General features: G+C 38.0%; 1 protein-coding gene across 2 annotated transcripts in view; it reads left to right on the forward strand.

Moving 5' to 3' along the window:
* The window catches only part of LOC129242283 (beta-1-syntrophin), a 134,114-nt gene that overhangs the window by 102,295 nt on the left and 5,797 nt on the right, over positions 1–26,022 (forward strand). For both annotated transcript variants that reach the window (XM_054878848.1, XM_054878849.1), the window contains exons 5-8: positions 2,543–2,752; positions 11,694–12,019; positions 12,306–12,391; positions 24,179–24,287. In XM_054878848.1, the coding sequence (XP_054734823.1) occupies positions 2,543–2,752; positions 11,694–12,019; positions 12,306–12,391; positions 24,179–24,287 (731 nt within the window). The remainder of the gene's footprint in view (positions 1–2,542; positions 2,753–11,693; positions 12,020–12,305; positions 12,392–24,178; positions 24,288–26,022) is intronic.

Raw genomic sequence — 26,022 nt, forward strand, 5'->3', positions numbered from 1 at the left:
ATCCAGACCTAAACATGAAAATGATGTATGATATGTATAAAAATTGGTCCATTGACAATAAGCACCATACAGTTTCCCTATTTATTTTCCGACACATTTTTAATACAAAATTTAACCTGCATTTTCACCAACCGCAGAAAGACACTTGTCAAACATGCAACGAGTTCAAGCTAAAAATAAATACTTTGCAGACAGAAGCTGAAAAGCAGACTCCCAAAGTGCAACATGACATTCATTTACGACAAGTAGATGTCTTCCGGGATATGAAAAAACGAGATGCCGTTGCAGCCAGATCTAGCAATAATACAAAGCAAGTAAACGTTTTCGACCTACAAAAGACATTACTTACTCCAGTTTTGACTACCGGAGTTGTATACCACAAACGTCAACTCTGGGTGTATAACCTATGCATACATGATGAAGTAAATAATGTTGGACACATGCACGTTTGGGATAAACATATTGCATCAAGAGGCGCACAAGAAATCGCATCTTGTCTTTTGTACCACATAAAAAACTGCTTGCCGTCAACTACAGAAGAAATCACTCTTTATAGTGACAGTTGCGGGGGCCAAAACCGAAATATTAAAGTGGTTTTGGCTCTTTCTTATGTTCTACAACATTCGAAAATTGGAAAAATTGACATGAAATTTTTTGTACCAGGGCACAGTTTTTCAACATGCGACCAAGATTTTGGAATAATAGAAAGGGAGAAAAAGCACCATCCCCATATTTTCCATCCCGATGATTGGTTAAATGTTATTAATTCCGCTAAGAAAAAAAGTCCTAAATTCAATGCTCATCAGATGAAAAAAAAGATTTGTTTTTTAGTACAAAAACTTTGGAAGAATCTATTACACATAGGAAGGTTTCAACTAAAAAAAGGGAAGGTCGAATGGCTTAAAATTAAATGGATTCAGTTGCGAAAAGGAGAGCCAAGGAAATAATATATTTTATAAGTACAATTATGTTGAAAATGATCTACTTTTCAGTACACTAGACCTGACAAAAAAATCTGGTAGGGGTCGCCCTTCGCTTTATTTTCCATCTCAATTACCGGCCCTGTTTCCAAATGGACGCGCTATAGCTAAAGAGAAGAAAAAGGATTTGATACATCTTTTGAAATGTGTGCCTCCTGTGCGTCATGACTTTTACCAATCACTTAATGCAGGGGTTGTTGAGCAAAATGAAGAATCAGAAATTGAAGAAAATGACGAACAGCAATTTTTCTCATCACTTCAAGGATGCCTAACCATCACGTCCTATTTGCTTAGTAAGCGCCAAAAGTGCCTATACGTTTGTACCACGTTTGTGATGATGAGACAATAAAATATTTATTTTCTTAAGTTAATTTTTAGTATTCAAGGAATGTATTTTCAGTTTAATTAAATGTTTCAAACCTTCCTAAAAAGGCTGTTTAATTTTTAATTACCTATTAACTTTGTCACTAATTATTAGGAAATGACTAAATTGAGGCTTAGGCAAGTATGGCACTGAGCCACTCAATTGTCTTTAGCAGTGGGCTTGAGATGCAGTAAGAGGCTGGAATAATATTGAAAACATTCGCGAATGTAGTACAGTGACAATTATTAATGTTGAGGATCAAACGCATATGCACACACCAACTATATAAGTACTGATGCACTGATACGACAGGAGTGGCTCTCTCATACAGAGTCTATTATCAAGATAGGATGTTTTACACTTTAAAAATTTTGAATGAAGCTGAAACCCTAAAGTTTAGCTATGAATATTGGGTAAGATGTCCTATCAAGTGCCTCAGAAAAACATGCGTTAATAGCATCCATTTGATCCAAACTCTTTTGAAAGGTATCCCAACTATTCTCCGTAAAGGCAGCTGATTTAGGTAACTAAGATCTGTCCGGAACAAACCCATGTTGATTGGTCATAACAAATGTTTCACTGCAAAGTGTATTTTGTCCTTGACTGTGCACTTACGCAGTTCAGAAACTGTGTTTAGCTTGGAAATTGGTCTATAATTTTCAATATCATTTTTATTGCCACTTTTAAGAATAGGCGTCATAAGACTCCATTCCCAGTCATCACGAAAGACTACAGCAGAAAGTGGCATGTTAAAATACGTCTTAAAGGCGAATTAAGACAGGACAACTTTTAATTAGAACGAACAATAGGTCATCAACATCAGTATTAGTGGATGGCTTAAGCTGATTTATGCCAACAATGACATCATCGCAACTCGAATTTATTTCTCCCAAGCTAAACAGGAGATCTTTAGATACAAAGTCAGCATCAGTATTGCCTAAAATAAAATGCGAAGAAGCAAATTTGGACAAAATATTTTTGTGAGCCTCATGATGTTATCCTTTAAATTAAGTGGTTTTTATAATAATATTGTCTAAAGCTTTCGAGGCATTTCAGACTTATGAGAAGATTTTTTATGACACCGAGATGCAAGAAAAAGTTTAATGTTTAATCTCGCCAGTAAGAGGTTCAATTGATGAATGATATATTCTTTATATGTTTCTCACATTTCGTGTTTTTTGTTTATCTATCTTTTTAGTGAAATTTCTGCGGGAAGTGACACCATATTTTCGAAAGGCCAGCATAATTTCCGAGGTAGGCTGGGAGTTGCAGCGAGCCTTTCTATGTCCGTTGGGACCTGGTGCGCCCACATCACCGCCAGCGCCGAAAATAACTCCGCGCGCCGATACGCGTTACATACCCTTGCAGTTGACACACTTGGCGCGAAATTTGAAATACATTGATCCGGGTGAGTAGGACGCAAGTTGAGCCGTTTAAGTATATAAATTAGGTATATTAAAAATTATATTACTTTTACTTAAAAAATACATTTTGCTAGAGGAATAACAAAAGCGCCTAAAAATATGTAACATCTAAAAGACTGTACTAACAGTTTATCAGTATGAGATTGACGCTGTATTAAGACGGGGAATCTTAATATTCAATTTTGCATATTTAACTCAATGTAAAAACATACTTTTTGCTTAAAATTTATTTCAGAATCGAACGTATTAATTTTCATATTCGATGACAGCTCATTTGCAAGGTTTTAGTTCGTATCCAGTTTTAAAGAATCAAATATGGTTTAGTGAAAAATCGCATGCCACACTTAAATTTAAGCAAATATGGAAATGTGTACTTACCGACATAAATGAATCCACAATTCAATCACGCAACAAAACCAGCTCGCAAAGTCGACCTAAAATCCCTAAAACCCAACTGCATAGCCCAGCGCAGTGATTAAACAGTTCATGCCGAGTGCCGCCCCTATATGTGGCACACTCTGTGTCTATTCAGCAAAGCGGCACAAACGCACCCGTCACCGTCACCGTCACTTGCAATATCCGTAACAGTAATGGCAATAGAACAGCAAGTGCAAGTGAGGGCGGCTTGTCATTTGCATGTGGCAGCAAGTTATATGTGCAACGATAATGACAACATCAGCAAATACGATGGATTGCACCAAACTGCCAGAACAGAATACTCGCTCTAAGACAGTGATCTGATGACAATGAGTGTCGGCCCTTTCCGCCCGGGGCACTGCCTTATTACTTGGGCTGGAGGCTGTGAAGGTGGCAGGCATTGATTGCATGCAGCGTTGTGCTGTCTTCTTTGCCCTTGTCGTAGTTGCCACTATTTGTTGCACTAGTTATTGCTACTTCTGCTCTTCTACATGCTTTTAATCACCAGCCTTTGCATCCTTTCACTCGGGTGCCGGGCCCCACCTCGACCACCTCCATGCCGCCGACTTTTATTTCCCTTCACAATGGCAGCGTATGCACTCAGCTTGCAACGTCTTTGCTCTTTATCCAACGTGACTCGAACACAACCCTTCGTTACAACCTTCCTTGCTGCAATACAATTCTGCGCCCTCATTTCTTTAGTTGCAATGAGTTCAGGGTTTTTGTGGTTAATCTTTCCGCCACGTTGATTTAATGCAACGCTGGCGTTTGGGGGCAGCAAACGCCTTCGTTGCAATTGTTCAAGCTGATGGGAATGTTTCCGTTGTTGTTGTTTTTGTTGTTGTTGGTGTTGTCAAGACTATTGTTTAATCACTAGGAAAAGTACTAACGGCATCATTGTTATTGTTGGCACTCATTGCCGCAGATGAAATGCTCCAAGAGAGATAGTTTATAGAGAAGCGAAAGAAGAGTGGGAGGCGCGGGAAGGAGAATGCAGAAAGTGGCAAATGAGTATGCTGCAAGTGTTGCAGTTATTGTAATGCCTTATTTGTTGATGTTTTCTTTTCTTAATTTCTTTGTGCTGCAGCTATTGTGAATGGCAACAAATGGTGACTCTCACTTTGCCATTTGCACACTGCCCTCTTGTTGTTGGTGCGACTTCCAAACTATATTTTCGCTATTACGCTTTCTAAGTGCATTGTTCCATGCATCTCTTGTCAGTTTTTGGCGCTTGTGGCAGCGATTTTTTTATTATTGCTAAAAAATTCTAGCAAATTGTTGGTCAAATATCCACGCACTGAGCAGAAAATGAGTTGCTTTCACCGAACTTTGGAGTAACTTTGTTCATTTGCTGTGTTTTCAAAGTTGGGTATCTTTAAAAACCTAAGGGCGCCCAGCGGATGGACGCTGAAAGCCGAGTCGAGCCGAGTAAAGCTGATACCGATCGGTGCTGAACGTGAGAATCAGTGCTGGATCTGGCGCGTACTTTAGTTCTTGGGTGTTTGGACGAGTTCCTCTTCCTATTTGGGGCATGCATCTTGATGTTGTCCCACTTACAGTTTGAAGCTCACTCCGAACGGCAGATTTTTTTCTAAGGAGTTTTCTCATGGCAGAAATACACTCGGAGGTTCTCCATTGCCTACCGAGGGGCGAGCGTTATTAAAAAAAAATGTGTACATCATTTTGGTGTTTCATGCACAGAGAACCTAGGAGAGAATCGAGATGAGAGAAAGAGATTGGGTAGAATAAAGATAGGGATAGCTAATCCTGTGAGAATTCGTTCCGCTGAAAATTATTAATAACCACATTGTATGAAAAAATTACTGAATAATACAATGCCGTTATAGCGGGAGTGAGCGACGAAAAACAGTGTCAAATTAAATTTTTCGCATTGATCATTTTTACTCCCGGCTGCGGTCGGCTACCACTCCGCGTTATGCACCCAATTTTAAAGCGCTCGCACCTATCGTCTTTGTGCTCAGCTCGATCTCCAGCACTCACTCTGCAGGTGCTCGAACATTCGCCATCTCGAAGGCTTTATCGCCTCGTTAATTGCTGTTGCATACATTTAGGTGCTTGGTAACTAACAAGTGAATTTTGCAACTGCGAATTTCCGATATTCCATAAGTCAGCTATTTACTGCAACGCTTAGAGTTTTAATATTTATCCTATCCTATTCCATCTCAAACTGACACAGCAATAAAACATTCGGAATCGATAAAAAGTTCAGCATCAACTCACAGTCATTAGAACAACAACAACAATCACTGGTGAAGAGCTGAAATAAGCATCTGGATTAAAACACATTTTGGAAACGCAGAACCCTGCTCTTTTATTGTAGTTGCTTTTACTGCTATATGCATGCTACAATATTTTGAATAGAAAAAAAGCGGATTTGATTTTCAAATACCATTCTTATCTGCGAACGCAGCCATATGCGCGTGTGTGTGTGTGTGCTAAGCCAACTCGAAATGCAAATGCGCTTATTGTTTACACTTTTCTTGTTACATTTGTTGTGTATATTTCTGCTTGCCGCCCTGCTCTGCCACATGGAAATCCGCGTATTTGTCAAAATTGTGCCATATCAGGTGTCGGTGCTTGGCGGCAAAAAACCGCCCGTTCTAAAAACCAAACAATTAAACAAATGGGTAGTGATTTATTGTTCAGACAAAATCCATATATATTTACATGTGAACGAATGCACACACACATATTTATGTATATAGCCAATGTACCTATAGCTAACTTTTAGTTGATATTTTTTGCTGTGATAATAACGTAAAAGTACAAGCAGCAGCTGCAAACCTGTGAATATAAATCTGTGAATGGAAAGAAAAACGGAACAATGCAGCTCGACAGGAAAGAATAAAAATGCAAATGGTGCTACTCAAGCCAGGAGTAGAGGATGCAAAGTATTTATTTTTATAAATAAAGTAGCGACTGACAAATTTTAGAAAGTTTAACTCCGTTGAACTAGTCGCTTTAGAAGTTGCTGTTTTTGTATATACATATATGTAAAGAGGATTGTAGGCGTTGTGAAGATAATTCCTCTTCTTTGTTCGCACATTTTAAATGTCTAAGGCGCTACCGCTTCTACTTTTGAAATGTGCGTCAATTGCGTTTTCTGCATCCGACCTAGAGAAAACAGATGAAACGGGGAATGATTCAGTTCTGCAGGCTGACCTTTCTTTTCTCGTATTACATTAAACACGTCAAATAGTAGAACTTCGAACTGTTTGTAATCCCATTTGGTGTCAAGTGACTCGAAGAGGTCCTGCTCAACACCGGCAGAGCTGGTAATTTCGATTGAAATAATTTTACATAGCCGAATAAGTTTTGCTGGAAGACCAAACAAAGGGTCTTATCAATGTGACGCCTAGATGACAGTAGAGAATAATTCCAAGCCAGCGTTTTTTTTTGTGCGTCATATTTGACATTTGTGAAGCAGGCAGATGTACAATATAACGCGTTAAAATTATTATGAAAATGGACGATCTTTAAGAAAAAATATCGCAAAATTGGTAACTATTTTAGTGGGCCTTTAAAGTGGTCCTGTGAATAACAAGGGGCATTCGCAGGCTGTGTCCTTACATTCCGGTTTCGAATGACTTTTATAACTCGGGGAATTCACACTTTGACAATCCTTATACGATCATATGTCCATCTCGATAGGACTGGAAAAATGGTTTAGTGTTTTATGAAAATGAGTCAGTATAGGTACTTATATATAAGTATCTATATTAGGCCGGGTCGATTTGCGGGGAGGCAAAAAAATCGCCCATTGCTCTGTGAAAATCATATTCTAGGGATCAAAATAAGAAACTTTGCCGAAGGAACCATACCTCTAAAACGAATTCTGATGTCCCCCAATTTGGGTCGAACTTTTTAGTTTCTTTTCTAAAACTCACTTAAATTAATTTTTTCATTTACATATGTTCTGACTAAATAAATTTCTTAAGAGAAAAAATAGATATTATTATAAATAAATAATAAATATTATTAAAAATAAATAAAAATAAAGAAAAAACATAGCCATTTAGCTGATTTTAGCTACCCAAAAGTTCGAGCCAAATTGGGGGACATCAGAATTCGTTTTAGAGGTATGGTTCCTTCGGCAAAGTTTCTTATTTTGATCCCTAGAATACGATTTTCACAGAGCAATGAGCGATTTTTAAATCGACCCGCCCTAATATATATATTATAATAATATATATATATATATATATATATGGTATATATATAAGGGATGAGGTCTCTGTTCGGATACTGTTCGCATCAGTATACGTTTCCGCTTATCTGATCATAGCAGCCTATTTCAAGCTGAAGTTTGGCGCTTAAAGAAAGCCTTTTAGAGCCAATTAAAGACGCAGTTACACTCAGAAATAGTTACATGTATTCCGATAGTCAGGCGGCTCTGAAATCGCTTCAATCATGTAAACACTCCTCGAAAAGAATGGTAGAGGCCTATGAACTATTAAGAATACTCGCACAGTTTTTCTCTATAACTCTACTTCGGGTGCCGGACCACAGTAACGTTGAGGGTAGCTGTAAGGTGGATGAGTTAGCTAGACTGGAGACTGCACTCCGAACTACTCAACGCAAAGTTAATATACCTAAGGGCACTGAAGGATGCAACAGTGAGACAACATATTTTGACTTTTGCGAAGGCTGTTAGGATGCAGAATAGGAAGAGACAGTTGAACATCTTCTACGCCGGTGAATGGCTCTGTGTAGAAGAAGCTTGTCTTTGCTCGTAATCGCTTTCTGGACAGCATCTAATTAGATTTTAAAGTCCACAGGACGGTTTAAAGAGGACCAAGTAAAGTGAGGATAGGATAGCTGCGGTGGTATCACATGGGGACAGCCCCTTTAACTAACTTAACCCTGGAAATAATCGTCCGAATAAGTCGACAATTCAAAGGTCAAAGGTTCTGTCATGAATAGAAAAAAACTGGCAGATCCAAAACTGCACGAATTATTGAGAATATTAGGTCAACTTTTAATAGAGTTTTTGTTGCGAGCCTAGAGCTTTCCACATCTCCACACAAAAATTGGCTAGGATTAATCATCTGTAATTATGAAAAAAAAAATTAAAAAAACGAAGGTTTACCTGGTGAATTATGCGAAGAAGTACTGTGGAAAATTTCAAAATAATTGGCCTCCAAGGTTTTGACTTATCCCATGCACGGACTTCAAAAACAACAAATTTAAGAAAAACGCTTTAAAAACGAGGCGATAAGTTACCTGGTGTGGGTTTCTGGGCAATGGTGGTTTAAATACTTAGAACTTCGTAAATCATGCTCCGATCGACTAGATAATGAGGACACAATACCCTTGAGATATTTATAAATGAAAACTTAAAAAAAAGCCCTGGAAATAAAGTTACCTCCCTAATTCAAGCACCCCATGAGCGTTGCTTTTAGTGTTACAGGAGTTTCGCCTGTATTTATTTGCAGTTTAGTGCAACTCTGTGCTGCCAATTTCGACTGCATTTTTAATTGCGCTGAAAAGTAACAGAAATTCACAGTTAAGGTGGTAAAAAGATAAATGCTACAATTAACAATAACAAACTACACCAGAGTGAAACGATTTTGTTTGAGCAATTTTTGTAAGCACTTACACACACACACACACATATATACACATACACACATACTCTCCAGAATAGCGAATGGGCAACGTAAAGCGTAATTATGCAACAAAGTTATGGCATAAAAACTGTTTAATTATAAATAAATGGCGAAGGGTGTGCAAAGCGGTAATGAAGCGACCAAACAAACAAAAAAGATACAGCATAGAAAAACACAAGTTGCACAAACTATTTTGCCAGATATTTACCTAAGCTATAACTAAGAGCAGTGAAGAACGGCGTATGCGCGCAGAAGATAGTGAGCGTAGCATGCAGAAAGTTTGTAATTTACTACACGCTCGGCGTTTGCAATGCAATAGCAAAAATAAACAAAGAACTGCACAACAACGGGATACCGAATTTTCGTTATAAGTTTGCGTTGCACGAGCGGCCAACTTTGCCTCCAAAATAACCACAAAAGTACGATTACGCCGCTGAAATTGTAGGTGTTTCAGACTTCGCCGCCAGCCACCATACTTACGAGTATACATGCCTATGTGAATGTGCGCGTAGGTTTGCTTAAGCAGCAGCGCCGCCTACTCACTGCTGGTGTTTTCTGCGCTGTGCGCTTCACTCATTTTCATATAAATTAAAAAAGGAAAGCAGCAAAAAATAAAAAAGGAATCGCACTTCCGCTACACGCCACTTCATTATGTGCGCGCCATCGCTTTTCGCCAGCGGCTCACTGTGAAAATATTTCGCAGTGGGCGGAAGGCAATGACAGCTGGATTGGTGTGAAATAAATTTGCGGTAGTGCCTTTCTCGCGCTGTCATTTGTTGTATGCAATGTTTGATTTTTTCTTCGTTTCATCAAAAATTAAAAAGGAAAATAGAAAATAGAAAAAAAAACGTGAAGCGTGAAAATTTGCATTTATGGTAAATGCTGCCGAAAAAAGCACAACTTTCCTCTGCCAACCCGGTCTTTCTGCCCCGAACCGTCTTTTTCTCGCAATTTCTATTCAGCGTTGAGATTTAATCAAAGTTCATTTCCATCCATATTTCGCGTGCTTTACGCAACATTTTTGCTTCTATGCTTCGCAGTCACTTTGCAATAATGATGAGCTATAATTTCAGCGCTGCGGCGGTAGGTGCGCCCTTACGTATGAAGGGGCAGTGCGTAGGTAGTATGTAGTCAGAAGGGAAGCGCCGTAAATGAAAATATGTATTCTAGAACTGTTTCGCTTTATATTACTTTATTAAAAATGTATGTTTCACTGGATGCACAAACAACGTAACACGGCGGTAACGCTAGTGGCTGGGGCACAAATTAAACAGCATAAGCAGCAGATATGAAAAGATTACTATATTAGTTTGGGGAAAAAGGAATCCAATATTTTTGAGTAAAACTTTTTCGCAAATGGTTTAAACTTGTTTTATGGTCGATCTTTAGTTCCTGGACGATGGCACGACTACTAACATGCCCGTCAGCTTCGATTAATGATTTTATCGATATTTATAACATTCTCGTCATTTTCTTTAACATCAAAAAAGCCTGAACGGAATCAACGGAGCCAAAATCCGTTGCAGTATCGGCACCATTCAAATTTATCAAAGAAAACTTGAAAATGTACCAAGTGTTCTCTTTTTGACTTCCATTGCTGGCACCCTGTAACTCAAAACTTAAAGGAACAACCAAAAAGCAGCAAAATAATTTTTTTAGTGTGAAATATCACCTTGACCACAATACCGATTTGCTGTTTTGATCTTAAGCGAATGCCTTTCAGTACCACACAAAGAGAAGCAGAAGTTAAGGAATTACTCAAATTCCAAAGAACTTCAAAATATTTATAGAGGTAGGATTTAAATTAAAACCAAACTAACTTTATATTTTTTGAGTGATTGCTTAGTTGAAAGTCCGCTTCATGAGGCCTGCAAGCAGCCAAAGTTTCATTTTACCCAAAATATTGGCTATTCTATTTTAACGAGACCTTATTTTTTATACAAGAATAATTATAAAAATTGGGCATTTTCGGAGATAATTTTATAGCGTTTCGTTACATTCTGCGCCTGTACCGCACTTTTTTGGCTATATTTAAGGTGGTGCATCACCAAGACCGAGTAGTTCGCCTTAACTCGATGATGAGTTATTTTCAAGTTTCCCGTAGTCTATCTTTCTCTGGAATCAATTTTCCAACTCCATTAAATTTCCTTATCTTTAGCCATGGTTCATTTTTTTTTTTTATAATATAATTTATTTTATATTTAGAAGGAATTTTGTTACAGGAGGAAAGATTTTTCTGCACAACTGGGATCATCTACTGGCTAATTTTTTGATTCCATAATTCGTACATTTACAGAGAATATCCAATATTTCTTGCGAATTCTTATGAACTTATGCTGCTGGAGAGCCTAATCCCTAGTCGTTTTTGTCTCAGAAAGGCAGGTGGCAGTTCTGGGAGTTCTATTTTACTATTGCAGAAGACTTTTGCGTGGCCACTTACTCCATATTCGTTTTGTTTGGGTGCATTTCAGTGCTTCTAAAAATTTTACGCGGGGAGAGAAAGTTTCAGTTGCCACATAATTTATTCTTTACGAATATTTTTCTCGTAGTTTGTACTTCTTTTTGCCCTTAACTTCGTCCCTTCAACGCACATACCCACGTCACCTGATAGGAGAAAATTCCTCATCAACTCTTCATCGAATCTATAGCCTTAATTATGCCAATTACCGCTTTTATATATCCGCGTTTACGAGTATACCGTCAAATCCCATGCAATACATTTCGGACGAAAATATTTGCTCAGCGTCTCCTCACATGCGTTCGTTCATTAAATTTTGCATTAATGTCTTCCTTTTTCCATTTTCGCTTTTATTACGCTCAAATAATGTTTGCCATTTTCATGATTACCATGGTTGTTTTTGCTCTGTTTTATTTGCAGAAAACCGTTGTATCGAACTACATTCGCCGGACGGTGTGCACTCGTGCATTCTGCGCGCCTCCGATTCGGCCGAGGCATTGGTCTGGTTCAATGCGCTGCACTCGGCCATGTGTGGCAGCACTCAACGCGCCCTCACCGATGCCAATCGCGCGCTGATGAACGTCATCGGGGAGCTGAAGCACATCGGCTGGCTGAGTAGGCGCTTGAATGGTGGCAGCACCAGTGGTGGCGGAGGCGCAGGAGGTGGCGGCGGAAGCTCTGGCAGTGGTGGTGGTGGCGGTGGCAGCAGTGCCAGTGCCACTGGCGGCGGCGGGGCAGCAGATTTGGTAAGTGGTTAACAAAAGACTGGCTGGCTGGCTGACAGGCTCACTGGCTCAGTGCCGCAAGCTGCGGTGACCGACTGATTGATTTTCTCTGTCGCTACCCCACCTACAGTATCTTTCTAGCCTTTATCCACTATTTTCCTTTCTTTTGCCTCGTTGAATTTTTAATGAAATCGCTTTATTTACAATTCTTTTCCGGAATGCTGCTATTGCTTCATCGGTTTCTCTTTTGTTTGTTCTTACGATGACCTTGCAACATGCAACGATGACAATGTGCCTTGCATCACAGCCAAGTGGACGTTCCAGCTCGGAGAGTTCCGATGAAAACGAAAAATGGCAGCCAATTTTTGTCGCAGTAACCGAGCGCGAATTCAGGTAAGTGATTGTTCCATGATGGGTTGGCCCGCGCTGGCAGGGGTGAGTACCAATTGCCAGGTGGCACAATATGTATACTTTATAAGGATTATTGGCAGATTTGGCAATGCCAACACGACTTGGCAATAATAACAAAAACAAATGGTTATATTGAATGAGTAGTTTTCCGCTCTTTGTTGGAGTATTTTGGATGGCATGGCCCATAATCTACCCTCTGGCTTGTTATTGTTATTGCTGTACTGTGCTTGCGCGTTGTATGCTAAATTCGAGTGCAGCACAGACATTGAATCCAATCCGCCCGATTGCTGGCGAATGAAGTGCTTGAGCAAAGCTACAGAGGAGCGCATACAACTCGTAAGATGTGTGGCATGCCACAAAAAAAAAAGTCTGAAAGATACTCAAATGTAAATATTGCTTTCCATTATGCGCACACACTTACTCATACCTATACATGCATGTGTTTACTGTTTGCAAAGGGAAGTTAATACTGCGCTCCACTGCACTGCTTATCGAAGGCAAAAAATAAATCTCATAAAGCAAAAGAGATTCATTTTGTGGATTATATCAACATGTTCGAGTGAAACTTTCGAAAGAACACATGTTTAAGGCAATTTCTCAAGCAACGCTTATCTCTCTGTGTCTCTTTCTCAGGTGTTCTCTCCAGCTTAGCTGCTTAGCTCACTTCAAATTATAACCGAAATTTCTGCTTTACTTCCACAAGCGATGCAGGGGGTGCAGAGTAATATATAGCAAAATCGCCGCAAAGTGATTACAGATGGTGGTGGAGTAGTGCGTTGGTGTATCGCTGGATGATGGATTATTGTAATCACCGTAGATGTTTAAACTCGTGCGAACCTGCTTCCCACTTTACCTTTCATTACATACCCACATACATTTACATATGCAAATACGGGCATCTTTATGGCATTCCTCTACGTCGATGGTGCATAGAAACACATTTCTATGCATATACAGTGCGATTCACAATTATAGGTTGGTTGGTTAAAGTGGTGATTCATGCGGAGTCCAACTGGCGTTTTCGCACCATTTCGTTGGCATATCTTCGTTACCAACTTGTTTAGCGGTTATTTCCGGTCTGACTATATCCTGTCAGTGCAGGTTTATGGACCCTATTAGGTTGTTGACGACTAAGCTAGACAGTTGTTCGTGACTGTCGCACAATGGTTTGACCAGGGCTGATATTCTCTCCTTCCATAAGGCAGGACATTCATAGAGCAAATGGAAAATCATTTATTTTTTATTTGGTTGTTTACACCTACGGCAGTGTGTGTAGTTGTAGCATAGGGACTTTTTGACGAATTTAGACATTTTTTTTGTTTTTATTTAATTTAAATAATTTTCTATGAAAATATGTTTCATTCTACTACAAAAGACATATCAATACATATTTAAAAGTTAGTGCAAATTGAAAAAAAATCCCAATTTTTTATTACAATTTCAAACTTTTATTGCAGAGGTTTTAAAAAAATTTCATGTATGCATTGAAATTCGATATGAAAAAGTGCAAGATTAAAATAGCTTAAAAATCCTGTGTATTTTGATATGATTTTTTTGCTGACAGCCTTATGCATTTTCCTCCTAGGTATTAAGAGGGGAGCCTGGTTTATGAGGTCTAAAAATTGCATCTCTTTGCGATTTTTTTTTTTAAGGAAAAAATTAATTTAGCACTGCAAAGTGTTTTCTATCTTTTAATGAACATTTAAAAAGTATAAAAAATTTTTGTACTGGTTAAAATAAGTTGAAAAAAATGTGTAACATAGAAATTAGTAGAGCGCTGCAACTCTGGAGTTTCCAACTGGCGTACAAGATACAGCTCGTAATTATTATCTAAAGCAAAAAATTCAAATGGATTTCTAATTATCATGATTTTTTATTCTAGATGAACTAAGAAAGCTGAGAGAAATTTCAAAATTTCAACTTTTTGGGGTTTTAAAGAAAAAAATGCCTTTCTATAAAAAAAAATTCACTTCAACTTGATATAAAAATCTTGGACATTTTTTTTTTATCTACATATTTTGTCAGTTCAAATAGAAGATAATTTAATACTGAAGGGAATAAGCTATGATTCATTTCAAAAGGTTTATTAGCTTTTTTTCATTCATGTACGCCAATTCAAAGAAATCATAAAAATGAAAAGTCGAGAAAAGAAGGTAAAGTTTGTACTATTGCTGTCCGGTCACAGCGTAACTACCTAACGCTCGCCTACCTTTGGCTTTGTATCTACGGAATTATTGAGAATTAGGCTCTGTAACTTTGTGTGAATATTCTGAAATATATTAGGAATCGCTTAAAACGAAAAAAAAATTGATTTTTTTGACCTTATAAACCAGGCTCCTCCCTTAAATTGGAAGAAAACACATTGCACACTAAATGCTATCACAATGCATACTCGAACCTTTTGAGAAAATTCTTGAATTGAAAGGTAGAAATTTATATGGAATTTGTTTTCAAATTTGAACAAAGTTTAAAACTTGGATTTATATGGCTTTTGCAGTATGATGAACTATATATTTCTTAAAAAAAATCAAAAATAAATAAGCAGGAAATAAATTGTCAAAACGCGCCAAGAAGTCCCTGTGCTATAGTTATGAAACGCACTGTATTTTGTAGTATGTAAGGGTAACTGCCATCTCCTCATCTATATATTTCACTTATGAAGCTTTTCCTAGATTATGTGAATGATTTGCGGCACATGTGGCAGCTGATTTTCTTCTTCACTAATCTACGAATATAAAAAAATTACTTTGTGAGCAGAGGAAGTGCTTGTTGTTTGTGTGAAAATGCAAAATCACAGCTAATTTGTTACTAAATGGATATAAATATAAATATGTACATACGTTGAATGAATGCGTTGCAACGTATTGCTTAGGTTAATGCATGATGTCACTTTTTGGAGAAGTAGTTGTAACTTGTTTAGCTTTATATAATTTTTTCTTCTTACTCCAAACATTTAAGCTTTATCGCTTATTTGACTTCTTTGCCCAAATTGAAGTCAATTCTCGTTTCAAAGGCAGAGAAGTCTTAGACGTGTAGGACTAAAGAAAATGCGCTTAATTGATTGCTCGCTATGAGAGAGAGGAAGGGTGAAACTGGAATTCCAGGTCTAAGTGGACCCTTCTACACCCTCATGAAGCGTTCCCACGGCAGTCGGTCTACGTTACCGAAACGACCTGGATTTATATCCGGCCAAGGGCTTTCACACCAGCAGCATTTCCGTACATGTATGAGGAATGTTTATGCTGCTACAACAACAATAGCATTTTAGTGGAGAGTAGCAATCTTTTAACCAAAATTGCATGCTTTGCTATGCAAGGTTGGCTGCGCTGCCTTAGGTAGCCTAATTTTGTAGTCCAATTTTTGTAATTTTTCTTCCTACTTATGGCCTTCCTAAATGGCCTATTTCGGTTAATATGTTTTCCGTGTTGCAGAACTGATTCTGTGGTTTAAAGATTTCGACGCTACTTATGCGTAATTTTCGATTTTTGATCAGCACGACCAAAATCAGATTTTACGAAATTTCACTGTCTTGTCACTGTGGGCTTACTCTTAATCAAACATGGACAAATCATTGAATCTGCTGCTATGAATCTGACCTCTAGTTAAAAGTCTGCTGTTTACCAAACACTCTTCCCTTTAAATGCACTATGAATAGTTAATGACTTTTTTCACCCAAGAATCAGATGATCCAATTCTTATCTAAAGTTGCTCGATGAGGTATAAAATCTAGATTTTTTTTCTGTGAAGTAGTTTTCGAGATGTCGCTAAGCAACGGTTTAGGATTAAAGAAAAAGAGATTATCATACAAATTTCAAATATCTAGGAGTCCGTTAACCGGCTAAGATAATATACATAAACAACACATAAATCTTCCACATAATCTTTCTCTCAAATACTCCAATATACGCCTCATCAGATGTTATCATCGTTCAAGCTTCTGCGCCATGCGTTAGGACGGGCATGATGAGAGTCTTAGAAGTGTTGGTTTTGTTCGTCTAGAGAGAACTTTATTACTAAATCGTCCACTTTGTCCAAAGTAATACTTGTTGGCAAGAGAGTTCGAGCGTTGGATTTCAAGGCTGATATTGTTATCGGGGTTAATGCTGTTTTCTCTTAGTCTCTTACATAAGAGCACACACCGATACGGTACACACCGATACGCGAGTGTGGCGAGTGTTTCGTGTTGTCGTCGGTCCCAGTTTGGAAAAGGCAGAACTAACAGCGCGATAGTTTACAAGAGGGTAAGACTCCGTCAGAAAATATGAGATTTGCAAGTGGTCTTTCGATTTCTTTGAAACTTTGGGAAATATTAGTTCTAGGTAAGATACATTCGAGCCTAAAAGGATTTTGAAAAATTTTCAAAATTGAGTCATCTACGCCATGTTGAAAATCGGGACCGTGTTTTTTTCAAAAATCAATATTTCTTGAACCGGTGGATGGATTTCAATGCAATTTACAGACAATATAGAAACAAATAAGTAGTTTAAATTAGTATTATGTTAACAAAAAAATTTCGAAATTCTGACCAAAAAAAAGTCAAAAAAATTTTTTGAATCAATTTTTAGTTGATTTGGCCAGTTTTTTAGATTTTCTGTTATACACGTAACGATTCCTTATGATTTAACCTTTATTTTGAAAAAAAAATTTTATGGTGTCTATAATAGTTCTCGAGATATTGCGATTTTAGTGGAAGCGCGCAAGCACGGTTCGCGTACGCACGCACGGTTCGCGCTGCGTTATGTGTTCCTGTATGAAGTGACTGGAGCAGACTGCTGCAGGTCTGTGCGCGTTTTTCTACTCCCGCGCTGCGTAACCGCGAACTTCACGGTGCGCGCTTCCACTAAAATCGCAATATCTCGAGAACTATTATAGACACCATAAAATTTTTTTTTTTCAAAATAAATCCTTTTAGGCTCGAATGTATCTTACCTAGAACTAATATTTCCCAAAGTTTCAAAGAAATCGAAAGACCACTTGCAAATCTCATATTTTCTGACGGAGTCTTACCCATGACTTAAATACCAAAACATGTTTTTCTAGTTGAAAACTCATTTATTGAATTGTACTTGTACTTTTTGGTGCGACCAAGTAAAAAAAATACTCCAGTCGCTTTCGATCGCAATTGTCACTCTTTTTTAGCGAATAAATGTTCTTCTTTCTACCCCTTGCTGTTTGGAGTTATGTAAATCCATTTCGTTGGCTCCCGAGACTACCCGAAAGCTTCGTAGTCCGGTTTCATGTACGTAGTTAATCACAAACGATTTGCCGGACATTCATGTTTATTGTTGTTGCTATTACTGTACATATTTTTTAAAGCGCTCCCAATCTCGCTTTTGTTCTTCCTCGAAACGCAATGAATGCACGTCGCTCCTTTCTTTCAAAGAGCCCATTTATTATTGTTTGAAATTGTGTTTCTCATTTATTTATTTTTTTCTCTTCTCATTTATACTTTGTGGCAACATTTCGCAATATCACATCATCAATCAATGACAAGCGACTTTGGTAACCCTTTTTTGTATAGTAGCTTTGTTCCTTCTCTCTTTTGGCGGGCAGCAGAGTCCAGCAGTTCGTACATATGTTGGTGCAGTGGATAGTCAAATGGCTATGAAAGAGGTGCAGGTCTGTAGTATGGCATGTTTGTGGGAAGAAGGAGCGTGAAGCTTGAATGTATAAATCGGGTCGCAACGGCAGAATAACGTTACTGGTGGGACTTAAGTGGTACAATACATTTTAATTGGATTGAGATATAACGAGGCTCTTCGGAGCGTAGAGTAAAGTAAAGTGAATGAAAAATGAAGTATGAAAAATGGAAGAAAAATGTAATTAAATATTCATAATTTCAAATGCAAGGTGGGATAAAACGCTTTAAGCCAACGTGCCGGAGTTGATAGTAAAAAGCAATTTTGACATTCGCAAATTTATTCAAAATTTTGAATAACTTCAATACAACGCTTTACAGACATACACATACATATATACACAAGCATATATAGTAAGAACGTTGTTGTGCAATCAAAAGCAACAATCACGACAGTCTGTTGCATTGACGTAAGGGAAAATCTTCTTCCGGCATTCAGGCAGGATGCAGTTTTCTTAACATCCTGTGTTTGCATTCGAAGCTGGAGGAAGGAAAAGCGAAGCTTTGCGCAAGACCAACAACAAATGAGCCGGACAATAGACCAATAGCAGATTCAGCTGAGGTGCACAGAGGGGAAATGCATGCGTGCTGTCTCCATCTTACACCCGGCCAAATCGTCTACCATGGCCAAGATTGCATTTTCCTGCAAATTTCTGCTTTGTGCGAAGGAGATATCTTCTGTGACTCTCTACTACAAATATTTTTATTAATATAAATGTTTCTGTTTTCGTCTCGTGCGCAATCATTGCAATATAACAATATTGCTTGCAACGAGACATAAGAAAATAACAACAACCATAGTCACGAAATGCAGCTCCAATGCAATGAAAGTAACTGCAACTACAGGTGCGGATGAAGTGGCAAGGCGAGAAGAGAGTGGACGAACAATGGATGACAGAGCAAACGTCAAGCACTCCGCAACACAATTTCCGCAAATTATTTCCGAAACTGTTCATAAAAGTGATAGCCTGGCTACAGGCAAAAGGATGCAGGATGCAGTGCAAAAGGGCTAGATATTCGGGTGTACACACACATATGAACATAAATATGTGTGTGGAAATATTTAAGAAGAAGGAAGTGCTAAGGTCTAGCAATATTATATTACAAGTTTAACCGAAATTTGGGATCCCTGCTTTCGCAATTGACCACAAATTAATTAGACAAGTTTTATTCCACCCTTTAGGTGGATCTGCATGGCTATTGTCAACTCGAAACTAATCAAGAAAACTGAATGCAGTAATAAACATTGGGATAAAAGGAGGTAATCAACAGGAACCCTTCAAGGAGCTCACTAAGATGAAAAGGCAATCACATGGTAGCATAAATGAGGTATAGAATTTTTCTTGCGTTGTCCGTGGAAGTCCTTTGGTAACTAACTTTTCATTCATATCCAGTGGGGAGGGTGACGAATTGGTGTATTTTGACTGAGCTTAAGGTACTCTGAAGCCATGAGAAAATACAGGCTTTTAGGCAAAAACATGCAGTTCAATATCAGGCGCAATTACCGTGAACGGAAGATTGCAATCTTGTCAGAAAGCCTAATGTGGCCCTACCAACCTACCAATTTAGGGCACTCCAGAGAACTTTCGGGCTTTAAAGATTGCACGAGTTTACCTAAATCACCGGAAAGATACTGAAACCGTTTAAAATCTCGCGTTCGATGGAGTTACGGAGGACTTTTATCTGAAACTTTTTATGAAAGTTTTTCGAGAATTCCAAATTCAGCCAAAGCGATATATGTATGTTACGCTTTATTGTGTAGTTTATTATTTGAATACGTGGAAGCTGTCGGCGCTACATTAAATATACAAATACAAATATAAATACCAACAGTAGTAAAGATTCATAATAAATGCAGTTTATTGCAAACCTGTGCATTTGTCCGTGTCACAAAGCCAAAAGAAAGTGAGCTTTGTGTGGTGGTTGGGTGGGCAGTGCATGCTGATTGCTGACTGCTGTGGCAATTGGAGCAAGCACCAGTCGCCTAAGGATGGCATTTGGCATTTGCAGGAAATTAGCAAACCGAAATGAAATGAATTCGCATAGAGCAGATGATCAAGTCAGATGCGGAAATTTCGAATATTCTGGCAAATTGCAAAATTGCAAACGGAAATTGTTGCTTGCCATTTTCTAATTTGAGATTTCGCATTTATTGTGAATGCTTAATTGTATTGATATTCGATTATCGTGCAATGCATGGGATTCAATTGAAGTGAACTATTCTCTTTTAATGAAAAACTAAAAAAATATCGCTTAAACTTTTCTAAATTTTCGTCAAAATTCTCAAAATAAAGAGCGCTTAAATTTAATTAAACAAGTGAACGATTTTTAGAGCTCCGTAATTTACATGCAATGATTCCGGTTGGCAAAATGGAATGAAAAATTACAAGAATTCGATATGGCCATTATGAAAGTGAAAGCGTCAAAGGGTATTGGACCACCTGCCATTTTGTTCATATATGTCACAATTTTTCCCACTGTATTGAAGTTCTCATGGTATGGTGATGAATCAGAGGTAATGAATCAATTAGTTTTAAAGCTCTGATGACTTAAAAAAGCTTTAAACAAGTTTTCCATTTTACGTAAATCGGATCTAAAAAAGTGAGTATTATTGATTCAAAATTGAGTTTTTTTATTTGCTCAGAAAAATATTCAAATTTCTTTGTGTAATGACTTATCAGGCCTTCAACAGTGTTTTTAATATTTCCCGGATTGGGAACAAATAAACAAAAAAATTATTTAAAAAAAAACAGATTTCTATTGCCGCCGAGGGGCGTCTGCTGTTAGACAAACTTTTTTTATTTGGTGTTTCATGTACGAAGATTCGCATCTGCGCACTTCCGAATGGTGGACCAAAGGGGTTTTAACATTATTCTAGATTTGTGGGGGGTTGGACAAGTCCAAACACAACTGATAAGTTATTATTTTCTAGTATTGGCATATCAGCAGTGCCTTGTGGAACTCCGGCCTTTTTTTTTCGTAAATATCGAAAGTTTGTCCCGAAATAATAACATAAAAATGCCTCTGCCTCATATTAGTTTGGGGAAAAAGAAATTCGATATTATTTTCTCGTAGGGTTTTTGGGCAAATGGCTTAAAACTGTTTTATGGGCGATGCTACGACTACTAACATGCCGGTCAACTTCGAGTATTTCTGTGCTTTTGTCAACATTTTTGACATTTTCAAGAAAGAGGATCTCAGGAAGAGGTAGAGAGGAGTGGGTTGTATCTCTTTCACTTTATATAACACTTCTGAAGGCCAGAAGAAAACTTTTTTTAAGTATACTTTTTCTCCTCAAAATACCCAATTATGATTTTAAGAGCCCGATGACATTGCTCATTGACACATTGCTCATTGGCACATTGACATAAGAATGATATTAGCCTTTCAACAACCACTCAGTGAACACAGTTACACTATTCTGACACATGTAAGTAGTTGCTCATGCAAGCCAGTCCTAGGCGATAGAATGGCGAAATTGTACCAATTCAGTATGTAATACATTTTTAAATTAATTTTAAAATAATAAACACTTTTGAAGAAAATGTGTTCAAAGGCCTGGTGACAAACTTGAGAAGTTATTCTCTACTTCAGTTGCTTAATCCAACTTGAAGGTAACCCTTAAAATTTCGTAGTCTCTTGGCAAGAAAAACTGCTTAAATTGATATGAGTTTTATTCAACTTTATCTTTTGTTTATAAAAAATTCAATATTAATAAATTTTCAGGAGAATTTTCTCTCAAAAACGTAAGTGTAATTAGTTTAGTCTTCTGCCTTCGCATGCATTAAAAATTCTTTTGGTTGTTGTCGGCATTCCTTTTGGTGTGCAAATTTTCCAGTTCTTTCTACTCTAAAAAAACTAGAAACTACAATTTGAGTTAGTAATTTCAAGTATTTCACTGAATGCTGATGCTGCAAAAAATAAAGCAAACAAAAATTTTTACAAATTCGCAATACAATTACATAAATAAATCAAAATGAAAACCAACCGAAACAAATTGAATTAAAAGAAAACAAACAAACAAATAAACTAACAAACTTGCAATTAAATAAATAAAGTGAATAGCGAAAAGCCACAAACTTTCCAAACAAACGGCAAATGCCAAAAAAATATATATGTATAGAGCAACTTTCGCAAACAAAAACAAGACTCAGCGACTATGCGCCAGTGGTGTGCAAACTGTCTCATGCAGTGGCGGATATGGCAGCACATTATTGCTAAACACGTCTGATGTTAAAAATGGTTCTCAAAAAAATCTTTCTTGAGGGAGTTTCGATTGTAAAATTATTTTATTTACGGCAACTTTGGTTTTTACGAATCAATTAATCAAGTTTGAGGTCTCAGGCCCCATGTTTCGTCTGGGTCAAGTGTCGCTCAGCGCCAAGCCGGCCGCCATGGCAGTTTTCAAATGTTATGTAGCAAACAATGTTGAAGAATCGCCACGCGCAATTTACGCCCGAGCAATAATTCACACTTTGGTCCAACCTCTCACAACCCGCGGCACGAAAAATATGCTTCTTCTTTCTCTTACTTTTTTGCATTGCATTGTAGTGAAACAATATTTTGCGTTGTTGTTGTTGCTGTAACTATTGCTGCTGGTTTTTACTTACAGTCATTTTATGTGCCGTTTTAGTTTTGTTGGCCGTAGATTTTACGTCCGGCTAGCTCACACATAAGCCACACTTGTATGTGTGTATGTATGTATATAGATATACGCGCGCATACAAGTGTGACGAAAACCGATGCGGTGAGACGAGTTACTATTTAACTACAACTAGAAATGTGAACAGATGGGGAGTGGTTAGTGTTTCACTGGTGAAAGGAGACCAAAATGGGGCCACTTAAAAAAATATTTACTTCAAATTACTTATTTTTCACTGTTTCCAATTACAGTGCGCACAGTGCAGCCAAGTTGTGGCTACCAAATATGAGTGTTGAGAAAATATACAAGAGTTCATTGGGCAGAGCAGCAGAAAGTAATGAAATGCGTTTTTTGGTTTTCTTGCGATCTGTTTGTTTTATTGCTATTTTGTATAATTCTGACTGAAATCTGGAAATTCAACGCACAAAACTGCAATGAAAAATTAGCATATGTCCCAAATGTTGTTTTTGTACTGCTGAAATCTCCTCGAAATTACCAATAACATCCGAAATGAAATTTTGTCAGCCGATTTAGAGCTGATTAATTCGCGATTGCTTCACAGGCAAAGATTGGAGTGGCAACTAGTCATGTTTTCCAACTCGCTAGAAGCGTTTCATTTCGGAGCCAGTTTACTTCGCTGCAGGGATGCCGCTGCCTGTGTCGTTGAATTAGTTGCCACTTCGTGTTGAGCTTTTTGCTTTTTTCATTATCCAAAATCGCTGAGAATGGACGGACGCTGGTGCAGTAGAGTGCGGCCGCATAGGTCAGAGAGACGCTGGGCAATGAAAATCGTTGTAAGAAGTTCTGGTAGCGGTAGTTGCTATGCCATCGTTGTACAAATATTATTTTTTATTTGCGCTCAACTATTCTACAAGTTTATTGGTGTTGCGATGATCCGCATTCGTGTGCCTACACTAACACACTCACATGCACGTACGTATAAATATTTTTGCGGGCGTATTTGCGCTGTTTGGCTTTGTGCATCCTGCATATCCACCGGAACACATTGTGGTTTTGCACTTCCTTGTAAGTGTTGTTTTCAGTTTTGTTTTTGTTTTTGTGTTGCAATTCTTTTGTGCCGGCGTCCATTTATCTTCTACTAAAACTGTTTTTGCTACAAATTTTGCTCAGATTTTCCAAATTGCTACCAAATTTCCACGCCAGCAGCCCATTAGCGTTCGAACCCTTCCATTCGTCCACGATTTTGTATACCACTTCCACCGAACATACAGACATGCGTACATATTGGGTAACGCTATTTCGCGCTGCACACATCCATAACTCTCGCTTCTTTGTTTATTTTAGTCAACGCCTTTCCTTTTCGCTCCCGCTGCACAATGTTTTGTTCTGATCAATTTCAGGGGCCCAACAATTTAACACTTCTTTTGAAGTAATACTCTTACTCATACTCTTATTTTTGTTCTTGCTTTTGTGTTGTTTTTTAATTGCTTTTGCTTTTGATAAGTAACGGTTTATTTTCTTTTTGCAGGATTTACGAGTCGGCTCCTTGGTCAGTGGAAGCCTGGGGACGCCCGTTGGAGAGCTTCGCATTGGCAACGACTAGACTGGCTGGCGCTGGCAATAATTCATCTTTGAATGTAAGTGTTGCAATTTATGCCCTCACAGACGGCCATGTGTGTTGTTTTATTTTTATTTTCCTTTGGCGACGTAGAGCGAGCGGGCGAGGTCAGTGTTTGAGTAGATCTCTCAGATGCGATAAATTTAAGCGAGAAGCATACGCTGTGCATAAATATAATGAAACGGATTTAAGAGATGACCGCAAAAAGGAAAACTTTCCGCTATTGTCTTCGTTAATTAAAAGTGGTTCCATGTTTTTCACTAACTAAACAAAAGCTCACAAAACACAATGCACTAAGCCCTGTCCAAAACCCAATATTTCTTGGAGGCACAAGAAGGGGAGACAACTGCATTTAATGTTCCATTGCTTTTCAAATACATTTACTTGCATATTAAAATTTTTCAACAAAATAATCCTTGCATTTGGATATGTATACAATGCGAATTTCTAGAACCCTGAACACTTAGCCTCTTCATGAAACCTCGAGCAGGTTTTACTACCTAAGAATACATTAAACTTTCCTGCGCAGTGCTGAATTTGTGCGCGAATGTCCGGAAAGTATAACCTGGGTCTATACCCAAGTTGCAGATGCGATACGATTCATCTAAATTACAATAAAACGCAAGGTGTGAAAGTGAAATGCATGCAAGCTTAGGGTATTCTTAGGAGGAGCCGTAAACTGCTTCAATATTTTATTCAACTTTACTTTTTTGCTCTAATGAGACTGAAGCATATTTTCCACTGCGCGAGAAATTCAAAATCAATGGAGTGCAATTGTAGAAAATAACGGCATCGAAACAGCTGGCACAGCCAAGTATTTGCTGCAAGATATTTTGTCGGCGTATTTTCTTGTTAAAGCATAGCACTAAGTTTGCGCTTCACATGAAATGGTCGTCAAAATCCATACAAATTGCATTGGCGTGAAATATGCGTGAAATTTCCTGTATACCTCACAGCAAACAGTACTCGGTTCACGCCGTGGAGGCCCTGCCCAACATCCCAGTAATATTCTTTCACACCTATTTAATATCTGCATTTCATTTAAAATTGAGCGAAACCTGACAATTCGTTTGGGAGTGAAATGCTTGAGTGCGAATACTCCGAAAACATGACATTTTAAGCGAATTGTTTTCGCAAAGAGTGGAAGAAAAATTTCTTATATTTTTTTGTGTGCCTATATAAACGTCCATTAACTTGTTTAAGAACACTTTTCCTACCAAAATTGGTCAATTGCTTTTGAGGCGATGCTCATAGATTTAACGTTGTTTCTAGCAACATTTCACGGCAAGCCAAATGACGGCTGTGAGCTTAGTCCTAACCTTAATATTGAAGCCTGATGTACTGTGGGCAAAAAGTAAGGGGCATTTATTTGTCAAACTTCGCGGAACTAAAATTTCGCTCTAGTTATTTTTTCATGAGTTGGCAGCACTGTTAATAACATCTGGGCCAACTTTCATGTGAATGTCATTATCAGTAATATATTTACGCTTGTGTTTACCAAACGACCAAGAGAGCATTTTTCGATTTTTACAATGTCTGATTTGATTGAGCAGAGAAGTGCCATCAAATTTTGTTTGCGGAATGAAATTTCGGCTGCGGAAACGTTTAGCATGTTGCAGAAGCCATTTGGTGATTCGACCATGGCGCAGAAAAATGTTTATAAGTGGTACAAAGACAAAGAGGGTCGAGAACGTGTTGATGACTTGGAGCGCTCCGGACGACCATCGACGTCAACAGATGACCAACACGTCAAT

This window comes from Anastrepha obliqua, chromosome 3, assembly GCF_027943255.1.
Source record: "Anastrepha obliqua isolate idAnaObli1 chromosome 3, idAnaObli1_1.0, whole genome shotgun sequence".
Classification (NCBI taxonomy): Eukaryota; Metazoa; Arthropoda; class Insecta; order Diptera; family Tephritidae; genus Anastrepha; species Anastrepha obliqua.